The 26,415-nt window shown below is 31.8% G+C and overlaps 1 protein-coding gene across 3 annotated transcripts in view; it reads right to left on the bottom strand.

Annotated features, from left to right (window-relative positions):
- Herc4 (HECT and RLD domain containing E3 ubiquitin ligase 4) overlaps positions 1-26,415 on the bottom strand; it is a 46,545-nt gene that overhangs the window by 9,472 nt on the left and 10,658 nt on the right. For 2 of the 3 annotated variants that reach the window (XM_088234213.1, XM_088234216.1), the window contains 12 exons: positions 26,001-26,132; positions 25,482-25,664; positions 23,101-23,301; positions 22,068-22,247; positions 19,898-20,185; positions 18,042-18,218; positions 15,122-15,382; positions 11,965-12,142; positions 11,523-11,701; positions 11,241-11,432; positions 10,162-10,413; positions 8,244-8,863 (listed from right to left, as the gene is read on the bottom strand). In XM_088234213.1, the coding sequence (XP_088090339.1) occupies positions 8,711-8,863; positions 10,162-10,413; positions 11,241-11,432; positions 11,523-11,701; positions 11,965-12,142; positions 15,122-15,382; positions 18,042-18,218; positions 19,898-20,185; positions 22,068-22,247; positions 23,101-23,301; positions 25,482-25,664; positions 26,001-26,132 (2,376 nt within the window). In that variant the 3' untranslated portion in view covers positions 8,244-8,710. Of the gene's footprint in view, positions 1-8,243; positions 8,864-10,161; positions 10,414-11,240; positions 11,433-11,522; positions 11,702-11,964; positions 12,143-15,121; positions 15,383-18,041; positions 18,219-19,897; positions 20,186-22,067; positions 22,248-23,100; positions 23,302-25,481; positions 25,665-26,000; positions 26,133-26,415 lie in introns of those variants that run through there. The other variant, XM_088234215.1, reaches the window with a different exon arrangement.

Below are 26,415 nucleotides of genomic sequence, written 5' to 3'. Positions count from 1 at the left end.
ATTTTCATACATCGTATTATGAGCGCTATGAAGTTTTGTATTTCTGAAATAAATCCGCATGTGACGTCAGAGATTATCTTCCGCTTATTTTCAATTAGTTCTGCCCATTGACGGCAAGCAAACCGGAAATATTCCATAAGTCTCTTATCATTGGTTGATTTATATGAACCAGTGACGTCGCTCAAAGTACTTCGTTTTTGTTAAAATATTTTTTATTATTTTTTTCACACATTTTCAGGAAACCTTGAATTACAATTTAATGCTCCAATTTTTACTGCGCGCAAAAAAACATTAATTGTATCCAATTTCCCGTAGGGCCAAAGTTCCTTGTTGATTTGTATGTTTTAAATATTTTAGCAGGACTTTCAAACTTATAATGTTTTTAATAGTTAAAAATAATTTGAAATAACAGAACGGCGAATTATTAATGTAAAAATTAACAACTGTATCACAAAGACACAATATTAAAAGTGTAAATTAAAGTTACATCTTTTTATACAAAAATATTGACTGAAGAGAATTTCATACTCTCAGAGTTACAAAAATGTGGATTTTTATAATTGTAAGAAATAACATTAAAATGGTTTGAATTCTTAATTCCATATACATTAATGAATTTAAGGTTATTTGCAGTATGAGGGATGCTCAAGCATAATGACTAATAGGTATTAAATATTTTTTTATAAAAATGTATAAATTGGATGCTAGCAAATCATTGCTTAAATATTTAAATCCTATCTATGTGAGCATTGCCTATCATGAACATTATTTCACAGGTACACATAATTTATGTAGGTTCATAATTTATATCCATTTTATACAAAATTTGAGATAATTTATATTTGAATATCTATGTAAATTTAAACACAGCTGTATTTTTATCACTGTGATACAATACGTATTTTACTTGCTTCAATGTTGACAACCACATACGTAAGTAATGAGGAAGTTCAGTGCTATGAGAAATTTAATGTAAAAAAATGTTTTCTTACACACAATAAAAATTAGATCATAACTGTATGGTGAAGTTTCTCAAAAATGCATGAAAAAATTCATAAAATTAGGCTACTTTGAACTACATTGATAGATTTCTGGTTTCCGGGTAGCGATTTGTTTCAATGTTAAGTGTATTCTGAAATCTACTCCTTTTAAATGTCAACTCACTAAAACTCATCAAACTCAATTGCCGTGGAGTAATTTATAAATTACAAAACTTTAAAAAATCATAGCGATGATAGATCCATACTTTTTTATTTATTTAGTTTCATAGTTTATAAACAAATAAATTAAAAAAAACACTGAAATTCCTCATTATCAAAGTAATTTACATTATCATTTAAAATATTTTTAAGAAAGGTGATTTTTTACTGCAATATTTTGTAGTCCGCGGGCTGGCAACTAAAGCGTAAGACTGATCTTGCGTTCACATACGTCTGATCAAGATGTGATATATTTGGTGTACAGGATGTGTCATAATGCAGCTCTCTTTTCACCATTAGGTGCGGATAAGAGGATGATTTAACTAATACATTGGTAACTTCCATACTACTGTTACCAAAAACTAAAACGGAGTTAGAAGTTAAGTATTAACTAACTGTACAATACTTACCTCTTTCCTAATATTATATTATGAAATGATAATAGTTATTATATAAATCCTATGCATTTTTAAATCATTTTTACATAAAAATTTACTATGACAATAATATTATTTCCGCAAGTCTTGGAAAGAAAAGGTTGAACCTATATATTGTATAATGTATTCATATGTATTTGGAAATTGAGTAACATTGGCCTGTACTAGAAGTACTTTTTCATTTATTTTAGTTGGTTGGGAGATATTTCTACATAACAATAAACCCGTCAATGTACACTCTATACAAAAATAAATTTGTTAGCAATGTAAATAAAAACTCAACTATGTAATAATTTACAAATCGATATACATTGGTATGTAATTTACAAACCCATATAAACTATCCTACCATTGGGACTACATACATCTACATATTTAAATCAAAACTGGATTTTGGAATTTATGTACTTATTTTGCTATACAGTAAAACCTCGTTTTTACGTTCCTCAATTTCACATTTTCCCCCTTTTTACACCGAAATGATCAGGACAAATTTTTCTTCTTACATTTTCATACAAATATTCCCCCCAATTATTATATTATCATAATATATTCAATTATCATAACCCCGGTTTTACGTTTAAATTTTTTCGGAATTCATTTGATATGTCAAAAAATCCAAAATTATGTCGTAATAATGATACTATGGCCCGCACTACACCGTGTGTGCCACGCGAATACGCGGTAAACAACTAATAAAGAATAAATTATTGTCTTAACCTAAATTCAATGCAGGTGCAGTGTAATTGACCTTTTTGTCCAAGCGTCTTCCTTTAGGGTTAGTCTTAGTTTTCATTTGAACAAAAACGTCATATTGACGTACAAATCATGATACACAGTCGACAAACATTTAGAAACAATAAAGTTTTAATATCATTAAATTGCGATGTTTAAAACATAACAATAGAAATATTTAAAGTTATAAAAAAGATAGTTAAAGCGAGCTATGAGTTATTTTTCGTGATGCCATAGAATGAAAAAAAAGTGATACCGTGTAAATAAAATTTCCCTACATTTAGGGGAAAAATTATTTTATGTTATTTTATGCAAATTCAAAATTCTACTTTTGTTTTTTTTTTATTTACACATAAAATAATTTATATCTTACTGACTTTTAGACTGACATTCAGTACAGCCCTAATTGCTTTCGAAAAGGCTGGTCTGAAAAAGTCAATAAGATATTGTTTTAAATTAAATATGACAACCAGAATTATCTTCTTTTTTCAAAAAAAGAGAATACAATTCTATAAAAAAAGGCTTCAACTAAAGTATTTCAATATTTTTTAATTTTTTTAAAGTATTACCGAATGCATAATTTTAAGTGTAAATTAAAGAAAATGTCACAAAAATGTATATGATTTAAAATGCTTGTATTTTTTTTCAAAAACAAAAAATTAACATTTGGCCGTGGCCACTTTTATGTTAAATGTATTATCTTCAAATTATCACAACAAATTTATGTTCAATATATAGTCTTTATTGAGATCCCAGATACCTAAGTTCAGTCTAAATTTGAAATGGCGTAATCTGCCGGTATAAAAGTAATTATATTTTAGTTACATAAAACTTTTGAGCATATTTTTTAACAGAAATACCTTTAAAACATATTGTTTTTATCTAATTGATGTGTTTTTGTTTTTGTATTATTGCCCGATTAAAAAAAAACATTCATTTTAAAATGGCAAAATCGGATGATTTCGTAATTTTGCATTCGTTTTTCCCGACTACATCCTCCACTTATCACCATTTTTACAATTTTTCTGGAAGTATATGTACACTATAGTGTAGAAAATAAATTTTATTTTGGTGTAATTCTTATTTTTTCCATACATTTTTCATTTCCTCACTTTTGCGTTTTCCTCGGTTTTACACTTTTTTTCTTGATCCTTGAAAAACGTAAAAAGAGTGTTTTACTGTATTTTTTTATAGAAATTAAAAGGTGACAAATTATTGTAAGAATTCTACATTTTTTTTACTAGTCTCAGCATTTGAGAAAGTATCAATAGAGTATTAAAAAAAAACTGAAAATTTGAATGGTCTAATCTTGAAGTCTAAATCTGAAACTTGTTTAGGCCGTACGACTACAACCAAACCTAATTTAACATGTCACTTGTTATTTTTTAAAAAAGAACAATCATATTTACAATGTTTTACTAGCAATTAACATGTATTTTGAGAATTGACAAATTTATTATTATGATGAAGTGCCCTTTGAAACAACTTACATATACATACTATGCTAAATTAATTAAAACTGGCAATGTCAATGGCATAGATTATAATTGAAATATCATTGATTAAAAAAAATACAATAGAACTCCATTTATCCAAACTCCACTCATCTGTATTGCCTAATATCCGGATATTTATTATGAAATGAAGAATAAAGGAAATGTTAAGTTGTGTTTATTCATCAAAGCAATTAATTTTGTTGGACATTTTTAAGTAAGTTTTTAATGTGATTCCAGCTCTCTGTATTATTTCAAAAGCATTAAAAAAGTGATATTAGAGTAAATTTTATGTTTTCTTTCAAAACGTTACCATAATTGAATGGTTAATCCAACTTTTCTAACTAACCCAGATAATTGTAGTTTTACTGTATAATCAATCTGATACATTACATTTAAAGGGATTTTTGGAATGTATGTCGTATTTTTGTTTAAAATAACGCCAGAATGCAAAAAATATTATGTAAATACATGTTTTATAGTCAAATATATAAAACAATGAAAATTATAATTTGCTTCATCCCATTCGTTTTAAATCAGTCCATCAGATGGTTCATATTTTGAACATACAATGTTACAGGGAGCTAACTACAGTAAGATTATGCATAAAACTATCGAAGCAATTATTTTATAAATCGCCAGTCCAGAGTAAAAACTCACTAACTGCAATTTTCAGATTTGTCATCTTTGTTTTTATCCAATGCCATAACTATTAAAATTTGCATATTACCTATCTTACAAGAGTTTTTACAAACATTACAATTTCATAATCAACTTCTGGAATTCTTAATAACTTATTTTCCATATAAGTATTTGCTTAAAGAAAATAATTTAATAACAGTGTACAGAAATACTGTTTGTCAGATAATGAATTTTTGCTTCGGACCGACAAAGTACAATAAATGAAAATTAAATTTCAACAGATACTACAAACTTAAGACAGTTAATGAATACATTTAAGATATAATTTCAAGAAATGTGTAAAATTATAATCTACCTGATATAATATATTGTCGCTGTGCCTGCAGAAACCAACAAACATATAGCGTAAATTCCAGTATCCACTAATTCGCGCACAAAAAAAACCAGCTTAGATATATGGACATTTCCAGAACAAAAGTTCTGTAATCTACATTTTCACAATAAAATAATTAAATGCTATAAATAGCATATGTAAACATAGTCAAATTTTCAACCTACAAAATATTTTTTTGCATAATTATAATAAACATTGAGACCTGTAATCCTGTAAAACAGTTGTTTTTCATTTGCCGGTTTTCGCAGGCACAGCAACTCTGTGTATATTCTATAACTTGTGTTAAAGGCTAGTTAGAATTCACAATGACTTTTTCGACTGCGTGGCTGATATTTTAGTTATCTTAGTGCAATAAAATTTGTTTTAAAAATATTGTATTGCAAAGTGTAATTAGTTAAAGTAGAGAGTTACTAAGCAAACATTTTTGGTGCTTTTTCCGAATCTTGTAGCTATATAAAAACAATTCAAATATTGATATCGTCACATTGATAACAGAAACTTAATATTGTTTTTGTTCTATAACAATGTTCGTAAGTATATGGATATTATTACTGGCCATAAAACATAATTAACTATTTATTATTCTAAGAATATTCATACATAATGATAAAAATATTTCACAAAAACTCTGTAACAATAATCTCAGAAAAATCCTAGACATAATGAGAAATCCCTTATAGGTAAGGTAGGAAAGAGTAAAAATATATATAATTATATATTTTTGTAAAAAAGCAACTATGTTCATGAAGATTACTATGAAGGTTTTTATAAAATAACAAAAGTGAAATTTAAAAAATATTTTTTCTAATTTTATTTTCAATACATTATGATTTATTTAATAGCTCATAAAACAAAACCTGCAATGAAATAAATCACTTGAATAATTTGCGGATGTTCATAAAGAATGTTTACTTATATAGTTTTAAAAAAACAAAAAGGTATTTGTCAAAGTGCCTCTGATGTTAAAGTTTTCTAAAATAAAATGATTTGATTGGTCAACGAAGAAGTCTAAATGTCATTGTTTTATAATAATTCTGACTTTAATACTATATCTTTGCATGTATGTTTGAACATCCTTATATTTTATCTTTTTAATGCTGTAGTGCACTCGTAAATGTTAGCAGGAAGCATAAACAGCACACAGAAAGAAAACGCTATCAACATCTATTGTATGTCGGTGAAAATCTACAAATTCTAATATGCTTATGCTTTTAATACTATGTACTAAGTCCAATTATTGTTGTATTCATTATTTTTATTGCACTTTGTTGTATAACTTGTGATTGTATGTAACAATTGAATGCTATAATATAGTTCATTCTTAATATGACCAATATGATGTCAAAGGCCTTAAATATTTATCAAATGAAAAAAAAGTAATTTTATATCCATATACAATATACATAGTTATTTCACAAAGTTTTTTTTTTTCAAATTAAAAAATAAACATGTTTTACGTAGGCAGGATTTTTTAATGACAATTAAATAATGTGTATTGCAAACATTTCAGATTAAGCAATATAAGAGTAATGTAGGGATACAATGTGTTTGATTATAATATCGAAAGGCCATTAAATTTTAAAGATAGAACATTTACTATATGGTGCCATTTTTTAAAAAAATATATAAATATTTGCGTTTCTACTTATAATTTAGCAAAATATTTTAATTCAGAGACTTCCATGTACATAATCATATATAACAATTAGACAATGATTTATGGAAGAGCGGAGAGCAAACCTCTGATACCTGACGAGTCCATGACACTACTATTGGACCACAACCCTATTAAAATATCACGTATAATAGTACTCGTAATGAAAAACAAGATAATTCATTGTTTTCCACTATGAAGAATCTGTATCCTGCTACATTTGTCAGGCATGGATAATCAGATAATTCTCATTGCTAGATTAAATTATGCTGAAAGCTGCTTTTAAAATCTGGGCAAATAAACAGGCCTGCGAAACAAATTGGGGCATTCAAATAAGCACTAATGATTTCAAATGAAATTATAATTGATAATTTTCGTTGTAAATGACTCCACAATAAAATGTCTAATTTAATTATTAAATTGACCCTTAATATAAAAGGGTTGTTTTTAATTAAGTCAAACTTGGTTATTACTAAGAAGATGAGACTGATTGAATTTTCTCATTATATGCATTACTCATTACAAAAGAAATGTTCTTTTTTAAAAATACAATCGCCATTGAATATTATCACTAAGTAAACAAATAAATATACATATTTCAAACAGATTAAAACAAACCGTTAAAAAAATTATAATAAAGCTTACAAACATAGTCATCACACGAAGACATGAAGTATATGTCACATGACACTGAATGTCGTAATTCAAACAAAAATACTGTTTAAAATGCATAAACAGGAATGTTTACAACATAAGAAAATCTGAAAAACATTGTAAAAACCCCCAAAACAAGCATGTCATTCATAAACTACAAAATAAGTTATAAATTGTAATGAGGTGCCGAGCTGGTACTTATCAAGTTCAAAAAGCTTGGATTTTTTTACAAACAGGTATCTAATTGGAAAACACCAATCAGGTACTTGGATACCGATTAGGAGTATTTAATATATTTCTACTTATTTTTTTATGTAATAGCTGTATAATAAACGTAATCTGACTCCGGCACCCGGCGGCATCGGTCCTTTAAGTTAGCCGCCTGCTTGAATTTTATTGCTTGGGTTTTTATTTTGAAAATGATTGAATAACTTTTGTGCAATCGTTGACAATATTTTTGTTCACTATGTCCGAGAAGTAGCTTGTTATAAAAGTGAATAAATGTATTGAGAAAACCATAAACTAAAATGCTTCCTCATTACATCCGAGATCTTGCTATTTCTGTGAGCATTATAACCAAGTTCGACTGTATCATTCTTCAAATTTAATTTTAATTCATCAATAATTCAAATAAAGAATAAGTATTACTTTAACATTAAATGATGCAGCAAAAATATCATATTATTTGTAACCACACTGTAAAATGTAACTACAAACATATTTAAAGTAAACTAGTAAAGGCGGGTAAATAGTGATAACATTTTGCATTCATCCATAAAACAATAATAATATTTATATATTACGCAAGTCTTTCGACTAATTAAAAAAATACATCATATAAATAAGAAGAAAAATGTATTAGGTAAACAAATTATTTATTTTTGATAAAGCTTAAGAAATGTTATTTATCCATACTTTTTTTTACTTTATATTGACAATTTGTCATGTATGCGTGTGTCAATATAAATATCACATGCTATGAATTCACATTATGTGCTTAAAAAAAGCTCTAATAAACAAGCATAAAAAACATTATTAATTTTGTTGAGATATTTATTGGAATTAGAAAAATTGAATCATTGTTATTCATCAGTCATCGATCGCAACAGTACCTTTAAAATATAATTTACTAGATGTATTCATCATAAAATCAAATGACCATTTTCTTATAGCTGACTATTTTCAAAAGATGAGAAGAGAGCGATATGTGTTTACTGCTACTTTTATTTAGTTAAAATACCTATATTAATAAACAATAGAGGGACTTCGTTTTATACATGACTGTAACTTGCCTTAAGCATATCAAAGTTGAAAATAGTCATCTATAGGGAAAAGTCTCAAAGAAAAATATTTTTAACACCACATTCATAAAAACAACCGACAAATTTAATAACTTTTTAAACAAATATTTATCAAATACATAATTCAGTAAAATTACATCAACAATAAAATAAATTCTCAGTACGAATGCAAGGGAAGTACGGCATAAGAAAGAAGGTATTTTACACAAGAGAGAATCCTTCAGTTTGTTGAATTGCTTGAAGTAATTTGTATTTAAGTTTCTCTTTGGTAGAATAGCGCGGGAGGTCCAACAAGTTGAAGCAAGTGTGCGCTACGGGAAGGTACTTGTCATCTGTAGTGGGTTGGATTGTTATCTAAAGGAAATTGATGTATGTTCATATTTCATGAGACTGAAGAAAATTTCATTTAACATTACAAAGAACCTTTTTTATTTATTAATTACCAAGCCTCACCAAAATTATGCATGGGATTAAACATAAGAGGGCCTTTCTTATAAACCAAGTATAAAATTATGCCTAGACATAGTGGTAGAATAAAGATGGTATAGTGAAAATTCTTATGAACCTCGCATAAACTTATGCTCGGTATATAGAGCTGGGATAGCAACCATAGAAACTTATTCCACGCTTATATCTGTCACCCGTCACATTTTTATTTTGTAAAATGGATTGTATTTATCTCGAATTTAAACAATTTATAAAACATGTCATCTTTCCAGAGACTTTAAAGTGAAATGTCATTTATGAATATAAAAATGATGGTTAAATTTACATTACATCCAAGTAAATTTTATTTGGCAGATATTTTAACGATTCTTGTTATATTTTACAGTATTTATGGATAAAAGTTTTACTATACATGTGTATTTAAATTTATTAAATTAAAATATATACATCCTTTCATTTAAACATTTATCAATGGCATATTTCAGTATGTAATTTATCAACTTTATGATCAGTGTGAATTAGTGCAATATCTAAGAATTGTCTTTCTACAATTATTATGTATTGAATGAATATTCTCTTTCAAAAGTCTCATGATGCCCTGAAAAAATAGTTTATAAACAGTTTTTTCATTTATTTGAAATTCCAAATATAAAACACCACAATAATCAAATAATACATCAATAAATAATAATATAATTGTCGAATTTGATAAAATTGATAGAATTATATTTCATTAGTAACGCTCAATATTTGTTTAGTTTAGCGCACACGACTTGTTCATAAATATGCACAAAAATGTGACATAGTCATAAAATAAATGATGGAATAAAAGTAGTATAATTATTCTAGGTCATAAATATTTTTATAAGCAACCTTTTTCTTATACCGGGTATAGTTATTCCAATGATTCCATTCCATATTTTTCGGACCATAAGATGCACTCTTTCACTCTGGAAATTCAACCAAAAATTGGTGTGCATTTTATGGTCCGATGCGTCTTATCGTCCGCAAAATACAGTATGTTGATATATTTAAGTACACCAAAGACTAAGAAATGTTCAAAACAATGGGCTTTTCTCGGTAAAATGGCGTGGAAGAAGGTCAAAGTGACTTTTTGGAAATTGAGGTTAAAGTCAGAGAAGAATATTCTTCAGAAAGTATGAAAGAAAAAACAGGTTTGAATTTTTGAAATAATTTTAACTTACCACAATGGCTTTCATCCCTTGAATGGGTATACGGTCGCTACCCGTGAGGAACAGCAGGAAGTTCCTCTTGTCCTTGTCAGGCAGCTCGTGCAGCACCTCCCAGAAGGCCCGAATGTTAGGGTCCCCGCTGCTATAGCCGCCCTTGTACTGAGCGCCCTCCTCCAGCGCCTGCCAGTCGTACTCCTCGTTCCCCGCCACCACAGCCATCAGCTCATGCGGCTGGAACAGCTTGAGGACCCGACCTCCGCAAACCTGAGTACCAGTAAACACAATGCAAGTCTTTGGAATCCAAACACACTTTATTTCCAATGTAGATTTTTGGGTCCCAAAATATTCAATGTTTTACCCGAACATTGTAAAACCATGACCCGAATTTGCTTTGCAGATTTGGGCTCAAAGGGGGAGATTTAGCAAACTGAGAACTCTCGCCTTCCACACAATAGCCAGGCTCTTTATAGACCTGGCTTGGAGGGCGAGAACTATTCACGGTGACCCGTCACAATAGATCTTCACAGGTCGCAGTGACGTCAGGAACTTGTATAGGGCTGACCCCCACCTTAAGAATAAGAATAAGAATGACCCGGATTGAATTTGCAAAAAAATGGTTACTAGATTTGGGTAGAGAAAAGTCATAAAAATTGCTTAAACACATTTATCCATACTAACATTATAAACGTGAAAGTGTGTTTGTCTGTTTTTTGTTCCTTCACATCTCAACGGATCAACTAGATATTTTGCATAGGGATAGACGGAGGGCTGAGAAGTGCCATGCTCTCCGGCTATCTTATCTACGTATCTATTTACTTTTTATCTCAAAATTAAAAAAGTACACTACAGAATAACGTTTTATGGCAACAATGAGCAAATTATTTGCAAATGAGTAGGCGGTAAGGCAGGTTGGCAAAAACAATAGATATGAAATTAATTCTTTAAATTTCGAAAATAAAATGAGACATGATAATAAGGGTTGGCACTGCATCAGCCATAACAACTATGTTGCCAGAACTATTCTTTAGATCATAGTGTATTTAAGTGTATATATACATTTTATGTACTATAGTCCAAATGGCAAGTGTTACCTTGTAGAAGCCGATGTAAAATGCTTGAAATTTGTTCCTAATTGAAGAGTTGAAGATAAAATCCACATACAAGTCCACAAACTCCTCCTTATTGCTCTGAGTGACAGGAATATTACTTCCATTTTCTTTCAGTGGATGAACACGAGTCTCACCAAATACTTCTCGTGATATCTCAAAATTCAAACTGAACACCTGAAATTCAGAACCATATTTAAACAACATACATATGTAACACTATTAATAAAAATTAATATATTGAAAGTAATTTGTCAATGCAGATACCTCTTCTAGATTGTTTTCGCTATATTGTAATAAGCTTTTGAGAGAGTTGGCTACCACTGGATCAAGGTGTGCCAAATCTTCAAGGGACAAAGGAGCTCCCAGTAACTTCTTGTAGAGAGCCAGGGGAAAAGGCACATTAATTATGGTGAAGTTATAGATGGCAAGACCACAAATCACACCTACAAATAGATCAAAATATTACACTTCATGGAGAACCCGGATTTGTTTTTTTTAAAGACAAGTTACTTTATGTTATTTCAATGCAAATTTACTTATTTATTTCTTGCATTTCAAATACTAATTATTATTTATACCAGTGGTTAGGAACAATCATACCATTCCACAAATCTAAATAATTACTATCCAAAATATGTACTTTATGTTTATTTCTTTGTAAAATATTATGCAACTATAGTAGTTGTAAAATCTTTAAGATTTTTACCAATAAGTTGGTACATATCCTCTTCTTCAAAGGAGTCCTCGGCAAACCAGACCAGATGGGTATCAGGGTAATGATGGAACATTCCATACTTAGGATCCAGAATTTCCCTCAATAGAAGCAAGAAGAATTCCTTACGTACACCTCCCGCGTCCTCTGCCTCTTCCCCGGTGAACTTAACCTGAGTAAAAAGACCAACATTTACTACATAAGATTGTATGAAACTCGAAACAAGATTTACTATAGTTGATTTAAATTATGTAAGAAGACATAAGTGAGGCCAGAAATGTCTCAGCTTTTAGAACAGCGAATCAATTTTATATTTTTTAAAAAAGAAAATTTAGAGTGTTACCACACCGATCGATCGATGTTGAGTGAGATCAGTCAAAGTCGATCGACGGTTCCTGCTACACCAAATTGATTGATCGATATTTTGTCGACTGATATTCATCGATTAGCCAAAACTACCACACCACTCGATCGACATTGATTGAGTTGTGTTTGTGTTACTGTTTTGAAATTTGATCAATTATAAGTGTGTAAGTGTTCAGTATTAGTTTGATAATTAATAGTAATCATTTTTGTAACTGAATTTATTTATACTAACTAACAAAACATAATTTAATCAAATTTAATACATACACGAGTGCATCATATCCAAAAATTAAATTAAATCCTGAAATTCATGTTTGTGTTCTAAACAGTGGAAAAAAATGGGTTTAACATGTACAAAATGTGACCTCGTCAAGACTTTGTTAAGCAGAATATTATGATAGACTAAAGCGTCAGAACTTTTATACCAACCGTAAAGAAGAATGTAAAATCTTGAAAGAAACATAGTGTTCTAAAGATGACTAAAATTTACATTACAATTTTTTTTTTATGAGAATTTTTATACCCATGATCACAAGTTGACTGTCTCACCTTCTCTTATCCATTTTGGGACTAGTGAAATAGGCAATCTTCTTCGTTTAAGAGAGAGAAGTCTGTTACATTTCATCATCATTCCCTTTCCACACCCAGTGGTGCATAGGGCACGACATTGATATACCAATCGCAGTGTATCTTGATATTTTTTAATTAAATAAAGGTAAGATGATCAATCTTACGCTTCAGACGCCAGTCCAGGTACTATGAAATATTCTTGTGCAAAAACTATTTCAAATAAATATTTCGTGTCAACTATGTCGGGAATCAAACCTGAGATCTCTTGCGTGGTTGGCAAATGCGCTGACAAATACACCACGAGGCCGACATCTACATTTCTGTCTTACAAAACTATTAATGACATCATCATAGTCATACAATAATAATAACTGATTCGATGTTAAGTATTTCAAGCCAATTAAATCAGTTATCAGACAGTGTTGCAATGAGTGAAGGTAGTTTTTCACTTCCTTTTGGTAAGAAAAGCTCAGTTTACCACCGCAGTTGCCAGTGGTAAACTGAGCCATCGATACGTACATTAATTACGTAATGTCAATGTTAGGCAAAATTATTTATAGCTCTTTATTGCTATAATTATTTTATTTTTTTGCACAACAGGCAAGGAGGCCCCATTACAGTGGTGAATTACAGCGTAGAACACCCCGACTTGAGAAAAATCTAATTCAATTTTGTGTTCTCACCAGAAATCAAATCCGGAACCTTCCATGTGTGTCAAGCGTCTTAACCGCTACAGCCAAGAGGCCGCCAATTTCTTAGAACCTTTAAAATTACATTGGCTGTTTTCCGTCTTTAGCTATGGTAATTGAATATGATCGCAGATTAATACATTCTTGCACAAACCATTGTTCCAAATCTCCAGAATATATAATTATCAAGAAATATGCTTTGTTTTGAACTTCCTTGATAGATTTTACCAAATTGCTTAAAAATTTAAAATTTAAATATTTTTTTGTATGCATGTTTTTTGAAGTTATGCTATAAGACTGTATGATGAAATATCATAATGAGGTGGAAATGAGGTATGTATTACTTCTGTTATGATTTTTCCTTATTTCTCTCGTTAATAGTTAAAATGTGCACAATGTTAAAATAATAATATTGACAACAAGTTTTTAGGTTTTGTCATCTTTTTCTTAATAGGAAAAAACATAATGCAATTTATTGTGTTAAAAAAAGTAATTATGTTGAAAAGGCAGAAGGTTGTGAATGCTACATGTGTAAAATGGGCATTTAAACCAGCCGACAACAGGTCGTAAGCCCTGTAAATGCCTTGAGTTCCATACTCCCCTCGCATTAAATTTCTTCATCTCTGTTGAGATATCCAATATTCACACATATATTGATATCGATCTCTCAAGGATGAAATCCAGTATGTGTCTACAAAGATTTGAACATACTCAAAGTATTGTTGTATTATTTTTAGAAAAAAAATTAAGCTGAATCTAAAAAGATTGTAAATTCGCTAACCAAATCAATTATGTGAGGATTATTTCAATAGTTTCCGTTATTGTTATTTAATTATTATATTAATATAACAAATCTTAAACAAAAATATTATTGATCTGAATTTTATGTTAAAGAAATACTTTCTCCTAAATTCATTCATGCTCATTTTATCTACACAAATATTATCTCATAAATAGGGCAGATAAAGATGGTGAGTATTAAACAGAGATAATGTACTTTCGCTAATGTCTCAGGCGTATACATTTGGCCGCACGCTCCCGCGTGAGAATAAGATATTTTTATTTTGTACAGCGTTTTGAAAAATGAACCTTAATTATATTATGATATTTTTTCCAACCAAAAGTGTAAAATTTTTGGCATTCCGAGTTTTGTCATAATTCCCGAGAAAATGGAGCTAATACATAATTACAATTATCAATATTGATAAAAGCGCCATTTATGAATACTAAATTTTATATTTTCATTTCAAATCACCTGAACCACTTACTTTAAAATAAGTGGGTAAAAACAAAGTTATTTTAATTACATGTAATTTTTTTTCAATGTATTATAAAACTAAAGAAAAGTATAGTAAATAGATGGGCATTAGAAGCGAATTGAATATTTTCGTTATAGCGTAATCTATTGTTCTTTTTTTAAATCTATTCTCATTGTTGTATTCCGAGAGAACAAGCCCAATTTAATTTTGTTAGTCGAAGATTTGCATAAAAGAATTTAAACTATTTAAACAATTATAAAAATTCACCTTGAGCGGTTTTTTAAGGTCGCTGGTTCCATAGTGTGGCAATTCCCGGAGAGTATCAGCAACTATGTTGGTGCGGGAGACGTGCAACGTCACAAACTGCTGCTCGATGGGTCTGCCGTGCGTGAACAGCTCAGATATGGCTCGAGTAGCAGCCATGTTCATGGCCGAGTGCATCTGTATAGCCTGATCCAGCTCTAGTAAAGAGGACTTGCAAGTAACGTTGAAGAGAAAAGGAAAGTTGCACAAGTAAAAGTTGTTCATCTGAAAACCCCAATAAATAAGTTTATTTTTAAAATTCCAAATGAAAAAAAGTCAAACCCATAAAAAAACACAATTTTGATATTTTGTTTATTTTTTTCAATCATTCGGAAAGAAAGTAATTTTTTTTTTTTATGAGTTTTGCTTTTTATGATACAAGGGCTATATCTTCTGTAGATTGGCTAAACATATTTTTGCTTTTTTATGGGGACAAAAGAGCCTTAGCTATCTGTCAGATAATACTGTAATAGGAAATATATATACATATTTTAAAATATATATATATATATATGTATATACATTTTATATAAGAATATAAAATCATGGGGTAATCCCGGCCATGCATCAACATCAACGGCAAAGCCGAATATCTATGGTTCCAAAATCATGCTCTGTATTTGGCGGGATCAGCTGGGTGTAGTGTATTATGAGCGTTTTAAACACAATGAAACCATCACCATTGAGCCGAGTATTGAAGGAAAAACGGCCGCAATATGAGAATAGACACGATGAAGTTATTTTGAAGCATGATAATGCTCGGCCCCATGCTGGAAGGCCAGTCAAAACATACTTGGAAACGCTCAAATGGGAAGTCCTACCCCACCCGTCATTTTCACTGGACATTGTAGCACTTCCATTCTTATCAAGATGCCATAAAATGGCTTGATTCATGGATAACCTCAAAAGATGAGTCATTCTTTTGAGGTGCTATTCGTATGCTGCCAGAAACATGGGAGAAAGTAGTCGCAAATGAAGGACAATACTTTCAATGACATGTTCTTTACTAAATTTAAAAATAAACAATTAATTTTCAAGCCCTAATACATAATTTAAATACACAGTTTACAGGATTGAAAACAATAATTTTCAAAACCATTATTTATTAAGCGCACCCTAAAACATATACTAAAACGTATACCTAAAACGTAGCTGATGAATTAGGGAGGCTGAGAGCCGAGAGCAGCCCCAATAGCTCAGAACCTTAATGTGACCCAAATTCGCTCCTCGTATTGAACTTATTATTATTATGGATATATAGCGCCATTTTCTTAATGTCTATTTGCACCTCAAGGGCGCTTTACCAAGTGGTTACATAAATAAATTTAATTTTAACTTTTTGAATTTGTAATTTAAGTAAAACAATTTACATTGTTATCACGTGCTACTGATTTATTCAAAAGATTTAGAAAAAAAGTGGGTTTTAAGATTTTTCCGAAACATCACTTCACTCTCACAGTTTTGCACTTCTGCTGGGAGAGAATTCCATCCCATAGGGTCTGCGGCCGCAAATGCGCGATCACCAAATTTAGTGTGCTGTTTGCATAGAGGTATAATAACTTTTCTTCTAGACAACTTATGTCATGGTCCCGGAAACAGAGCATAATGCTTTGGCAAAAAGCACCTAGTCAGCACCATGCAAAGGAACTACTAAAAAGGTACTCGCAAAGGTTTGCTTTTGACCCAATGAAACTTAGCTAAAACCAACTGAGGGTTATCACTAGAGCCCTTTGAATGAACCTTTCTGAAACTACTAGATGTAGGCTATACATTGCTGATGATGAAACACCTATACACATTGTATGTCAATGTGATACTTTTTATCTCAAAAAAATCCACATCTTCGGAAGACCGCTGGTTGAACCTGAGGATGTTAGAGCGCTCGCCCCCTACCTAATAGCCCCACACCTTAAGGATCTGGGCTTGAAGGAGAAAATTAGGTAATAAATATAACCCTTTTATTTAGTAGCCCGGCTCTTTAAAAATCTAGTCTTGAAGAGTGAGAATGAACTTATGGGGACTGCTCACAATAGATCTACACAGGTCAAAGTGACGTCAGGAGCTTATTTATCACTGACCCCTATCATTAACCCATTGCACCATTAATAAAGATGGCATAATTTGTTCATACAACACACTATTTAATTTTGACACATTTTTTTATTACAATAACACTAAGACTAAATTAATATTTTGTAATAAATAATGTGAAATAAATTGTGATTATTACATTTTATTATGAAATCAGCAACCGAAATATACTTATTTATGTCATCTTTATGAATAAAGTTATTGTCATTCAGTTTTAATGTTAAAAAAAATAACTTCAAAGACAAACCGGCGAATCGCCGGCCATGGTCAATTTGTCACTGACTCGCAAAGCCGGCGATCCGCCGGCTTTGTGTTGCAATGGATAAAGAATAAAAATATCATATATCCCAAGTGCTAATTTAAAGATATGCCAAAACTGCTCCATTTCTTGTCTGAGATATTTGTTTTCATTTGTACATTTGTAACCCAACCAGCCCAAAATCATGATTAACACAAGTGTGCATAGTGCAAATATGTCTGATAATTGCATATAAAACTGTGAATATAAAGGTACAACAGTATGGAAATTGAAGTGCTCAATTTTACAAAAAAACATATTTTATGCCAACATTGAAATTTCACACCAAATACTTGATCCGAGTATCTACCAGTTTATTTCGTCTTGATTTACGTTTCGGCTGCAGTAAAAAATATACAAAAGTAAGGAATTAAAAATAATTTAAAGAGTGTTTTCCACCACAGTATTTCATAGTCCCTGGACTGGCACCTGAACCATAAAACTGGTTGTCTCGCCTCCGTGTATAATTACAGTGTCCTATACACTATTCTTTACCTGTGAATCAGTGAGCCAGTTGAGGTAGTCCTGCCGCACATCCACCAGAGTATCGAGATCAGGAATGTAGAAAGTCTCAGGAGGAGCTCTCTGCTTGCTCGGGTTGGACATGTTGATTTTGTTGAGGCTCTCCAGCGCATTAAGGACATGGATTATTCGCCAATCATAGTCTATTCTCTATAAAAAATCATTAGTATCAAAATACAGTATTTTTGTTTTTTTTTTTCAGAGGCATTTCAGAAGCAATATATTTGACTTTATATTAACTAAATATAACATGATGACTAATACCCGTATGCAGAGACAAACCTTAAGGTGAGGAAAGTACATTCTATTGTCTTCACCTTCGGGTTATTCTCTGCATTTGAAATTAGAATGTACTTTCCTCACCTTAAGTTTTGTCTCTGCATACGGGTATTAGGCTGTTTATTTATTACACCCCAGTAATGAAGTTTTGTTGAGTGCGGGACCTTGCAAACATTTTAATTCATATTTTTTGTTATGACATAGTGATGCATGAATTTTGATACAAATAATTTTAAAAATTGGTAAGTTTCAATAAATGTTTAGTTGTTTGTGAAACTATTTTAAAAAAAAACATTTTTACTAGAAAATAATATAATTATAGTCCACATTTTATAAATATGTTGTGAACTAGTTAGGGACGATTTGGAAAAATTATTTATTAACTTTTTTGAGATATTTTTTTTGTAAAATATTATTTATATTGGTGTATGAAATTGTGGACAATACCTGGGCTGCAATAATAACGGGAAGTTAAGGACGTCATACCTTCACCATGACAGTATAGTTGAAGATCAATTCTCCTGAGCAAATACGAAGATACACTACCGACCTCCCCCCCTTCAAGTTTTGGGTACATTGATACGTAACAAGGGGAAGCGTGCGTCACACATATCTATGCACTAAAGTGACAGCCTCATTATGACGTCATAGTTTAAAATAAAATTTCCCAAGTGATTACAAAGATACACTACCGATCCCCCCATCATAAAGTTTTGAGGTAGGTACATCGGTATGTATCGATGAGTCTAGTGCCCCTCGGTACAAATATCTGCGCATTAAAAGTGTCCAAATTTTGTTCCACCAAGCGATTTTTCCTTTAATTATGAATTATTTTAATTTTTAATCGTTCTGAGGTTGGCACTTTTTTTTCTTAAAAGCATATTAAAAATATGAGAGAGAAATAAGTAAATATTGAAGTCAAATTAAATTCTGACATAACTGTCAGTTTTGAAAACGAACGCCTATCTAAGCAGTCTGCACAGATAATGTAGCTAAATTCTGCCTAATTAGCATATAAGAGCATCTAGGCGTAAAAATGTTGCCACTATAAAAAGTAAATTAAGTTATTTTATTTTTTCCATCTGTTTTACTATCTTCTTGAGTGTACGTACCGAAACGTTAAAGAAGCCGACTTTGTAATTGCTCGGTAGATAAATACGATGACCATTGAGCATGCTTTCTTGGTAATTGTGAAAAGTCATAAAAATCATGTTCAAGTGAGCATTTTTTGGTTTAATTGGGATGTATTCGAGTATATAGCTTTGAAGTGGCCACTTTTTATCATGGAAGCCTATTTAAAATATAAATTAGAACAATTTAAAATTTTAATTCAATAAGGAACGGGGTCTAATTTTCGGGGTCATTCATTGGTTGGATTCGATCATATGATGTCGAGATGACAAGTCGGTAGAACATACCGAGGTAGTTGGAGACAGACAGAACAAAAGTTAAGTATAGCGTCTCGGTATGTACCAATGAAGATAGCCATTATAATCGCAGCCCAGGTCATGCATTGAATAGAAGAATAAGTATACATTTTTTTTTAATACCTTGTTCCCCCTCACGGTGAGGTAGTGGTGCACGACCCCCTTGAAGCAGTCGACGAGCGCGGGGAAGTGCGGTGCGGCGACGGGCGCGTGGCACCACGCGGCTAGGTAGCCCTGCGGCACGGGGCGCAGTGCCCCTAGCCCAGCCGCCAGGGGGCCCTGCAGCGCCCGCCAGCGCCGCGGGTTACGGCACTCGTGGTACAACGGGAGGGTGAGGTAGCAACGCAGGGCCTCCGCGTCAGGGGGACTCGAACTCAGGCCCTCCAAAGCGGACGTGATGCTCTGGAGTATCTACATGACGTATCAATTTTTTACCACATTTTCCTTAACCTTTTGCACTTCAGACTATTTTTGGTATTATACACCAGGAAATCTAATGGATTTTTTGCAAATTCAAGTAAAAATAGTAATGTTTATTATAATATTAAAAAAATAATAACCTAAAGGTGGCAATTAATTTATGTTTAAAATTTTCACATATAGATTTTTATTACTTTTTTCTGACAATTAAACAACATTCAAACAACTTACAATGGTGATATATTGTCGCAAATAGAGTGCAAACGGTTAATAAGGTAGTTTTTTTTTTATTATTTTACAGCAGCAAAACAATACTTTGTTTTTTTTTAAGAAGTAGTAGCATCCTGGTAGTATGGAGGACTCATGGATCAGAAGTACTAGATTCAAGAGCCGCTCTCCACAATTTAAATTCCATTTTATAGCACAATCATTAATTTAATAAAGTTGAAATATTTGTGTAAATCATAAGAACACAAATATTTCTTATTTTAAAAAAAGTTCTGTCCATTCCATTTCAAATTACAGTAAAACCTCGTTTTTATGTTCCTCGATTTTACGTTTTCCCGCTTTTTACAACAAAATATTCAGGACCCATTTTTCTTTATACATTCTCATACAAATATTCCCCCCAATTAATGTTTTTTTCATTTTTCATCACCCCGGTTTTACATTTTATTTTTTTCGGAATTTATTTGATGTGTCGAAAAAGCAAAAATTACGTCGTAATACTGGTGCCGCAGTCCGCGCGCCACCGCGTGTGCCACGCGAATGAAGAATAAAAACAGTTAAACAACTAATAAAGGATAAATTATCGTCTTAACCTAAATTCAAAGCAGGTGTAGTGTAATTTACTTTTTTGTTAAAGTGTCTTCCTTTAGGGTTAGTCTTAGTTTTCATTTGAGCAAAAACGTCATATTGACTTGTACAAATCATGATACGCAGTTGACAAACGTTTAGAAACAATAAAGTATTTATATCACTAAATTCCGATGTTCAAAACACAAATATAGAAATACTTAAAGTTATAATATAAGATTAGTTTAAAAAGTTGAAGTCGAAAAATTTTGCCGCGATGTATATGACAGTTGTTTTAAGTGATACCATAGAAAAAAAGTGATACCATATAAATAAAATTTCCCAACATTTACGGGAAAAATTATTGTGCGTTATTTTATGCCAATTCAAAATTATATTTATGTTTTTTTTTATTTACACATAAAATAATTATAACACGCTGTTTTTAATTCAAATAAAAAAAACAGATCGCATAATATTGTTTGAAAAAATATAAAAATATTTTTAGTGAAATCATTGAAAATAAGTATTAAAAAAAATATTATACAATTTTTCGGGAAGTCTATTTACACTGTTGTGTAGCAAATTAATTTTATTTTGATGTAATTCCTATTTTTTTCATACATTTTTCATTTCCTCACTTTAGTGATTTCCTCAGTTTTACTTTTTTTTCTTGCTCCCTTGAAAAATGTAAAAAGGGGGTTCTACTGTAATTTGCATTTCTATTTAAAGAGGCAGTATACATAATATAATGTGGAATATAGCAATTTTTACGTTAAAAGCTCATCCCGAATCAACAATTAAAATAAAACCACAAATTGAATATTATAAAATATTATTTTTTGTATTTATAAAAGACGAAATATTTTTTTAAACCACGATTATTTGATGCCAATTATGAAGACATCTCTTTTTTTTATTGTAATTAGCAATTTGTTCCAGAAACCCAACAATATTGCGATTTCTCTAAAATACACATGCATTCATTTATTTCAAGATGCCTTTTAATTTTTGAAAAAAATTATACCACTGTACCAAAAGAGTATGAAAACATTTGCATAAAAAGTTTAGTACTTACAACTTCTAGGATAGAAGTATTTTTAATCTGTCCAATTACATCAAACACTTTCGCAACAATGTCAAAGTCTATACCACTGGTGCGAGAATTGCAACACAAATGGCCATTGTTGGGAAGGAGGAAGGACCCATTAATGCAAGCTAAGGACTTGAAAGCAGTTTCCAGGTAGCACAGTGTCTCCTACATAACAAAAAAAAATTACATTAATAACTGAATGCTAAATTTTTTTTTAGATGAATACTTAGAAGTTCGTGTAATGCGGAAAATATGATCAATTATGAACAAACTTGTATTTTTAACACTAAAAATACGCTACAGCTTCTATGGCGGAAGTCACCCGCCTGTCACGAAAAAATGTGGTAACTATCTTATTTTATGACATCCTTTTATGAATTTTTGTTATGGTCCCGTGGCCAGTGTCTCGGACTCACAGCTCAAAGATCCGTGGTTCGAATTCCACTCTACCCCAACTTGATTCCCATTTTCTAATAGTAAGTTATTTGAAACTCATAAATCATAAGAACGCAAATATTTATTTTTAAAAAATGATAATACTACTACTTCAATTGACTTTAGAAAAAAAAAGTCTCTCAAAAAAAATTTTTAATTCTTGTTAAAACAGATTTCTATTTAAAAATATAGAACAAAATAAATCCAATTTAGTCATTTAATGTTTGGAAAATGGCCGGCCCATCGCGTAATATTTTTGAAGATGAGATAAAATGAAAAGCAACACTTTTTAGCCAAAAGAGAGAAAAGTGGATCCAAGGACTGTGCAGTGTGCAGTGACCGAAAAAAACATGGAAAGAGAAAAGGAAGTGTGGTTTTGCAAAACGTGTTTAGGAAACTCGGTCTGTGCCCAGGATTGTGTTTTGAAAAATACCATAGGAGAAAAAATTAAATTTTGATTTTAAATAAAACCTTTAAATTTTCTCAATTTTATTTTTTATAAATCGATATTATTTTATAAAAATTAAAAATCAAAACTAGCTTAAGCAGTGAGTCTAAAATAAATAGAGTTCAAAGGGTTAACCTGATCTACTTGTTCCTCCTCCCCCAAGGCTAGACACAGCTCCATCTTGTGTGGGTCGACAGTCAGTATCTGCGTATGTGGAGGTTGAACCCGACTGTCATATGGAAGTCCTTGCTTTGGTTGAACAGTAACAAAGCTACGATCACCGCCAGCAAAAACCCGCAATATGCATGTGTCTTGATTTTCAGACTGCAAAATACTCTAAAAACAATAAGAAAAAAAAAACATATCATCGGTGATACTGCAATACCGCGTAACTATCAATTGAATTTATTGGCAAGGTAACATAAAGAGTCTCCTATATATTAGTTACGATTTTAATCAACCAAAAATACCACTAAAGTATCGCAAAAACTATGATTATTCAGAGTATAAATAGCAATAATTTAATTTAAAACTAACAGCTCTTATCCCCTATAATGAATTTATTAGAGTAAAACATTTACATAATAAAAAAACAGGCTACGCAGTATTGCAGTATCACTGACGATATATTCTTTCTTTCAAGAACTTAACCTCTCCAAGAATATGGATGAAGTTGTTCATTGAAACAAAAAATTGCTTACAAAAGTATGGGCGCACCCTCGCATCCGAGTGTATGGGAGTTGTATTATTATTTGAGTTGTGTTTTACTGCATAAATAATGAACCGGGTTGTGATCCTGTGGTTAGCGTTGCAGACTCACGGATCAGAGGTTCGAGGTACAAATCCCACTCCACCCAAAGTTGATTCCCATTTCTAATGGTTTATATTTATATACTTCGAAGAGATAGTTATTTCTTTATATACATCTAAAAAAAGTTCACTTACAAAGAAAAACTATATGGTTGACGGCAATCCATCACCAAGTATGTAATATCACCGCCTAGGTCATCAATTTACTATTATGGTAAATGTATTCAAACATTGCTAGTAAAACAAAAATTAAAATATATATAATTGTAAAGTAAGATTTTCCTAATTAAAAATGCGTAATTTTACTGAACACAAATAAAAATAATAATTTTATCTTCTCTCCTCTGAAGTGGTCAAATTCGAGCTATACGGTGATGGATTGGCGTCAACGATATACTCTAGTTTCAATTCTTAATGTGTGAGGATCGGATGGCATGTTTTGGCTGTGGCCTATTTCAGGTCAAGTCATACTGACTGTCCGTCTCGTGATTTCATGGTCAGCACCTTTGCCTAACATGCGGGCGGTGTCAGGTTCAATTCCCAAATCGGTTAACATGAAATATTTATTTAAAAAGGTGTTTAACACCACAATATTTCATAGTCCCTAGACAGGCAGCTTAAGTGTAAGACTGATCATCTTTTGAAATACGCAGCAATTGATATATCTACCCACCCAGTGCCCTGTGCACCATAAGATGCAGATAAGGGATTAACGGTGATGAACGCTGATTGAAGTGAATAAACGATATAAGACGTAAAGTTCATTAAAATATTATAAGTATAAGTATGCGTGACAGAACATTTTCAAATAAAATATTCTAGCGTGCCTACTATCACGAAATTAAAATAGTATTTTTACCTGGTTCATCGACAAGCACCAACACATTAACATAGGGTTATTAAACATTCTAACACACTGTGCGCAGTTGGTGGCTGACCTTGACCTTTCTGACCCTCTGACCCACTTACCCGGATCCGTTTTAGAGGTTGTGTGGTCTCTTTTCAGATCCGCACATTGCAAAAACAAATTTTAAGCTTTTATAAACGGTTAATTACTTTTTCTTAATTAAAAAAAAAAACTTTGTTTATAAAATATTACCGTTATTTAGAATTTACATTTACTGCTTTCAATGCCCCTATCAATGTCAGTACACCTCAGCATATTATATAGTCAATTTGTCGGTCATCCTCAATTTTATTTTCCCAATTCTGAGAGTGATAGGGTATGTTAGTTCATTAGCTTGTTAGTCAACTTGAAGAGACAAGTCCAATTGGGCAAACCAGAGCCGTCGCCACCGCTCCACCGGCCATTCTGTAACAGTTCATAAAGAGCAACCTTTTCATATTATTTTACCTGTTTCAAAGATTCGATTCAGACATCTTCTATCAAAAAAAATTCAAACCTGTCAAACCCAAAAGAAAATTATAATTCATAAATTGATGACGTGAGTGGATAAAGGCGTTATGTCGCAATTTTTTTGATGGGTACTTTTTTTGCATGCATGAAAATTTTATGTACAGCCCCTTTCACGTAAAGCCAACTACATTACCAAAAAAAACAGAAAACCAATTTGACAGTGAATGAAGGTGTTTTGTTATCAATAATTATACTAATGTTTAAAACTTCAACACCAGATATCTCTGCTTTTTGTTTTTGTCCCATAACACCTTTATCCACTTGTCTTCAATTGATTCAGGTGGCTGACCTGCCAAGTGGGCTTGACGGAACGCGGCAGCGTAACAGGGGCCCCCTGCGGCAGGGGACCCAGCCCCAGCTGGCCCGCGCAGCCCAGCCCGCAGCTCTGCAGACGCCCGCCATCCGTGATCACCACTAGGTGCCTCCGCCCGCATTCAGCCTGCACCACACTCGTGCCCATCAGCTCCATCACCTGGTAAATCAAGTGAACAGTTAAACCAAGTTACAAAAGAAGTGCAATAATGGATTAAATTCAAAACCTAGGCACAGAATGGTAAAGTGCTATGTTTGGTCACACACTATGAACTAGTTGGGAGGTATTCGAAATGTGACTTGACAGAAGAATGCTTCATATAATGTGGACAGATTCCATCAGCAATGTAGAGGTGCTAAGGAGATCCAATTGCAACAGAGAATTGTTAAAATGTATAAAGGTCTGTAATATTTCCTATCTGGATCACAGTATACTTTAGCTAGGAAGCACACGTGGAATGTAATATTTAATGACATGTAATATTTGTAAGATCACCTTTCTTGGTAGCATTTCATCTTTAACATCACCATGTCCTAGTTGGCCGTATGTTCCCGAGCCACATGTAAATACGCCCCCATCTAGAGTAAGGAATACGGTGAATTCTTCTCCGCACGATATATGACTGACCTTTAAACAAACAATGTACATATTACATGTTAAAAGAAACACAAAAACTTATCTCATAACATCATCATCATCATTCCATGTCCGCTCCCTAGCCTCCAAGAATCTCTGTCGGCTGCAAACTCCTTTTTTTTGCACCCACAATAGGCCAGGAGGCCCAATTACAGTGGTGAATTACATCACAGAACACCCAGGCCTCTGAAAAATCACATTTAATTTTTGTGTTCTCACCGGGAGTCGAACCCGGAACTTTCCGTGTGTGAGTCAAGCGTCTTGACCACTCTTT

This window comes from Micrasema longulum, unplaced genomic scaffold (assembly GCF_059751315.1).
Source record: "Micrasema longulum isolate JH-2025_06_02 unplaced genomic scaffold, ASM5975131v1 h1tg001215l, whole genome shotgun sequence".
NCBI classification, from domain to species: Eukaryota; Metazoa; Arthropoda; class Insecta; order Trichoptera; family Brachycentridae; genus Micrasema; species Micrasema longulum.
This window is presented reverse-complemented; position numbering and strand designations above follow the sequence as displayed.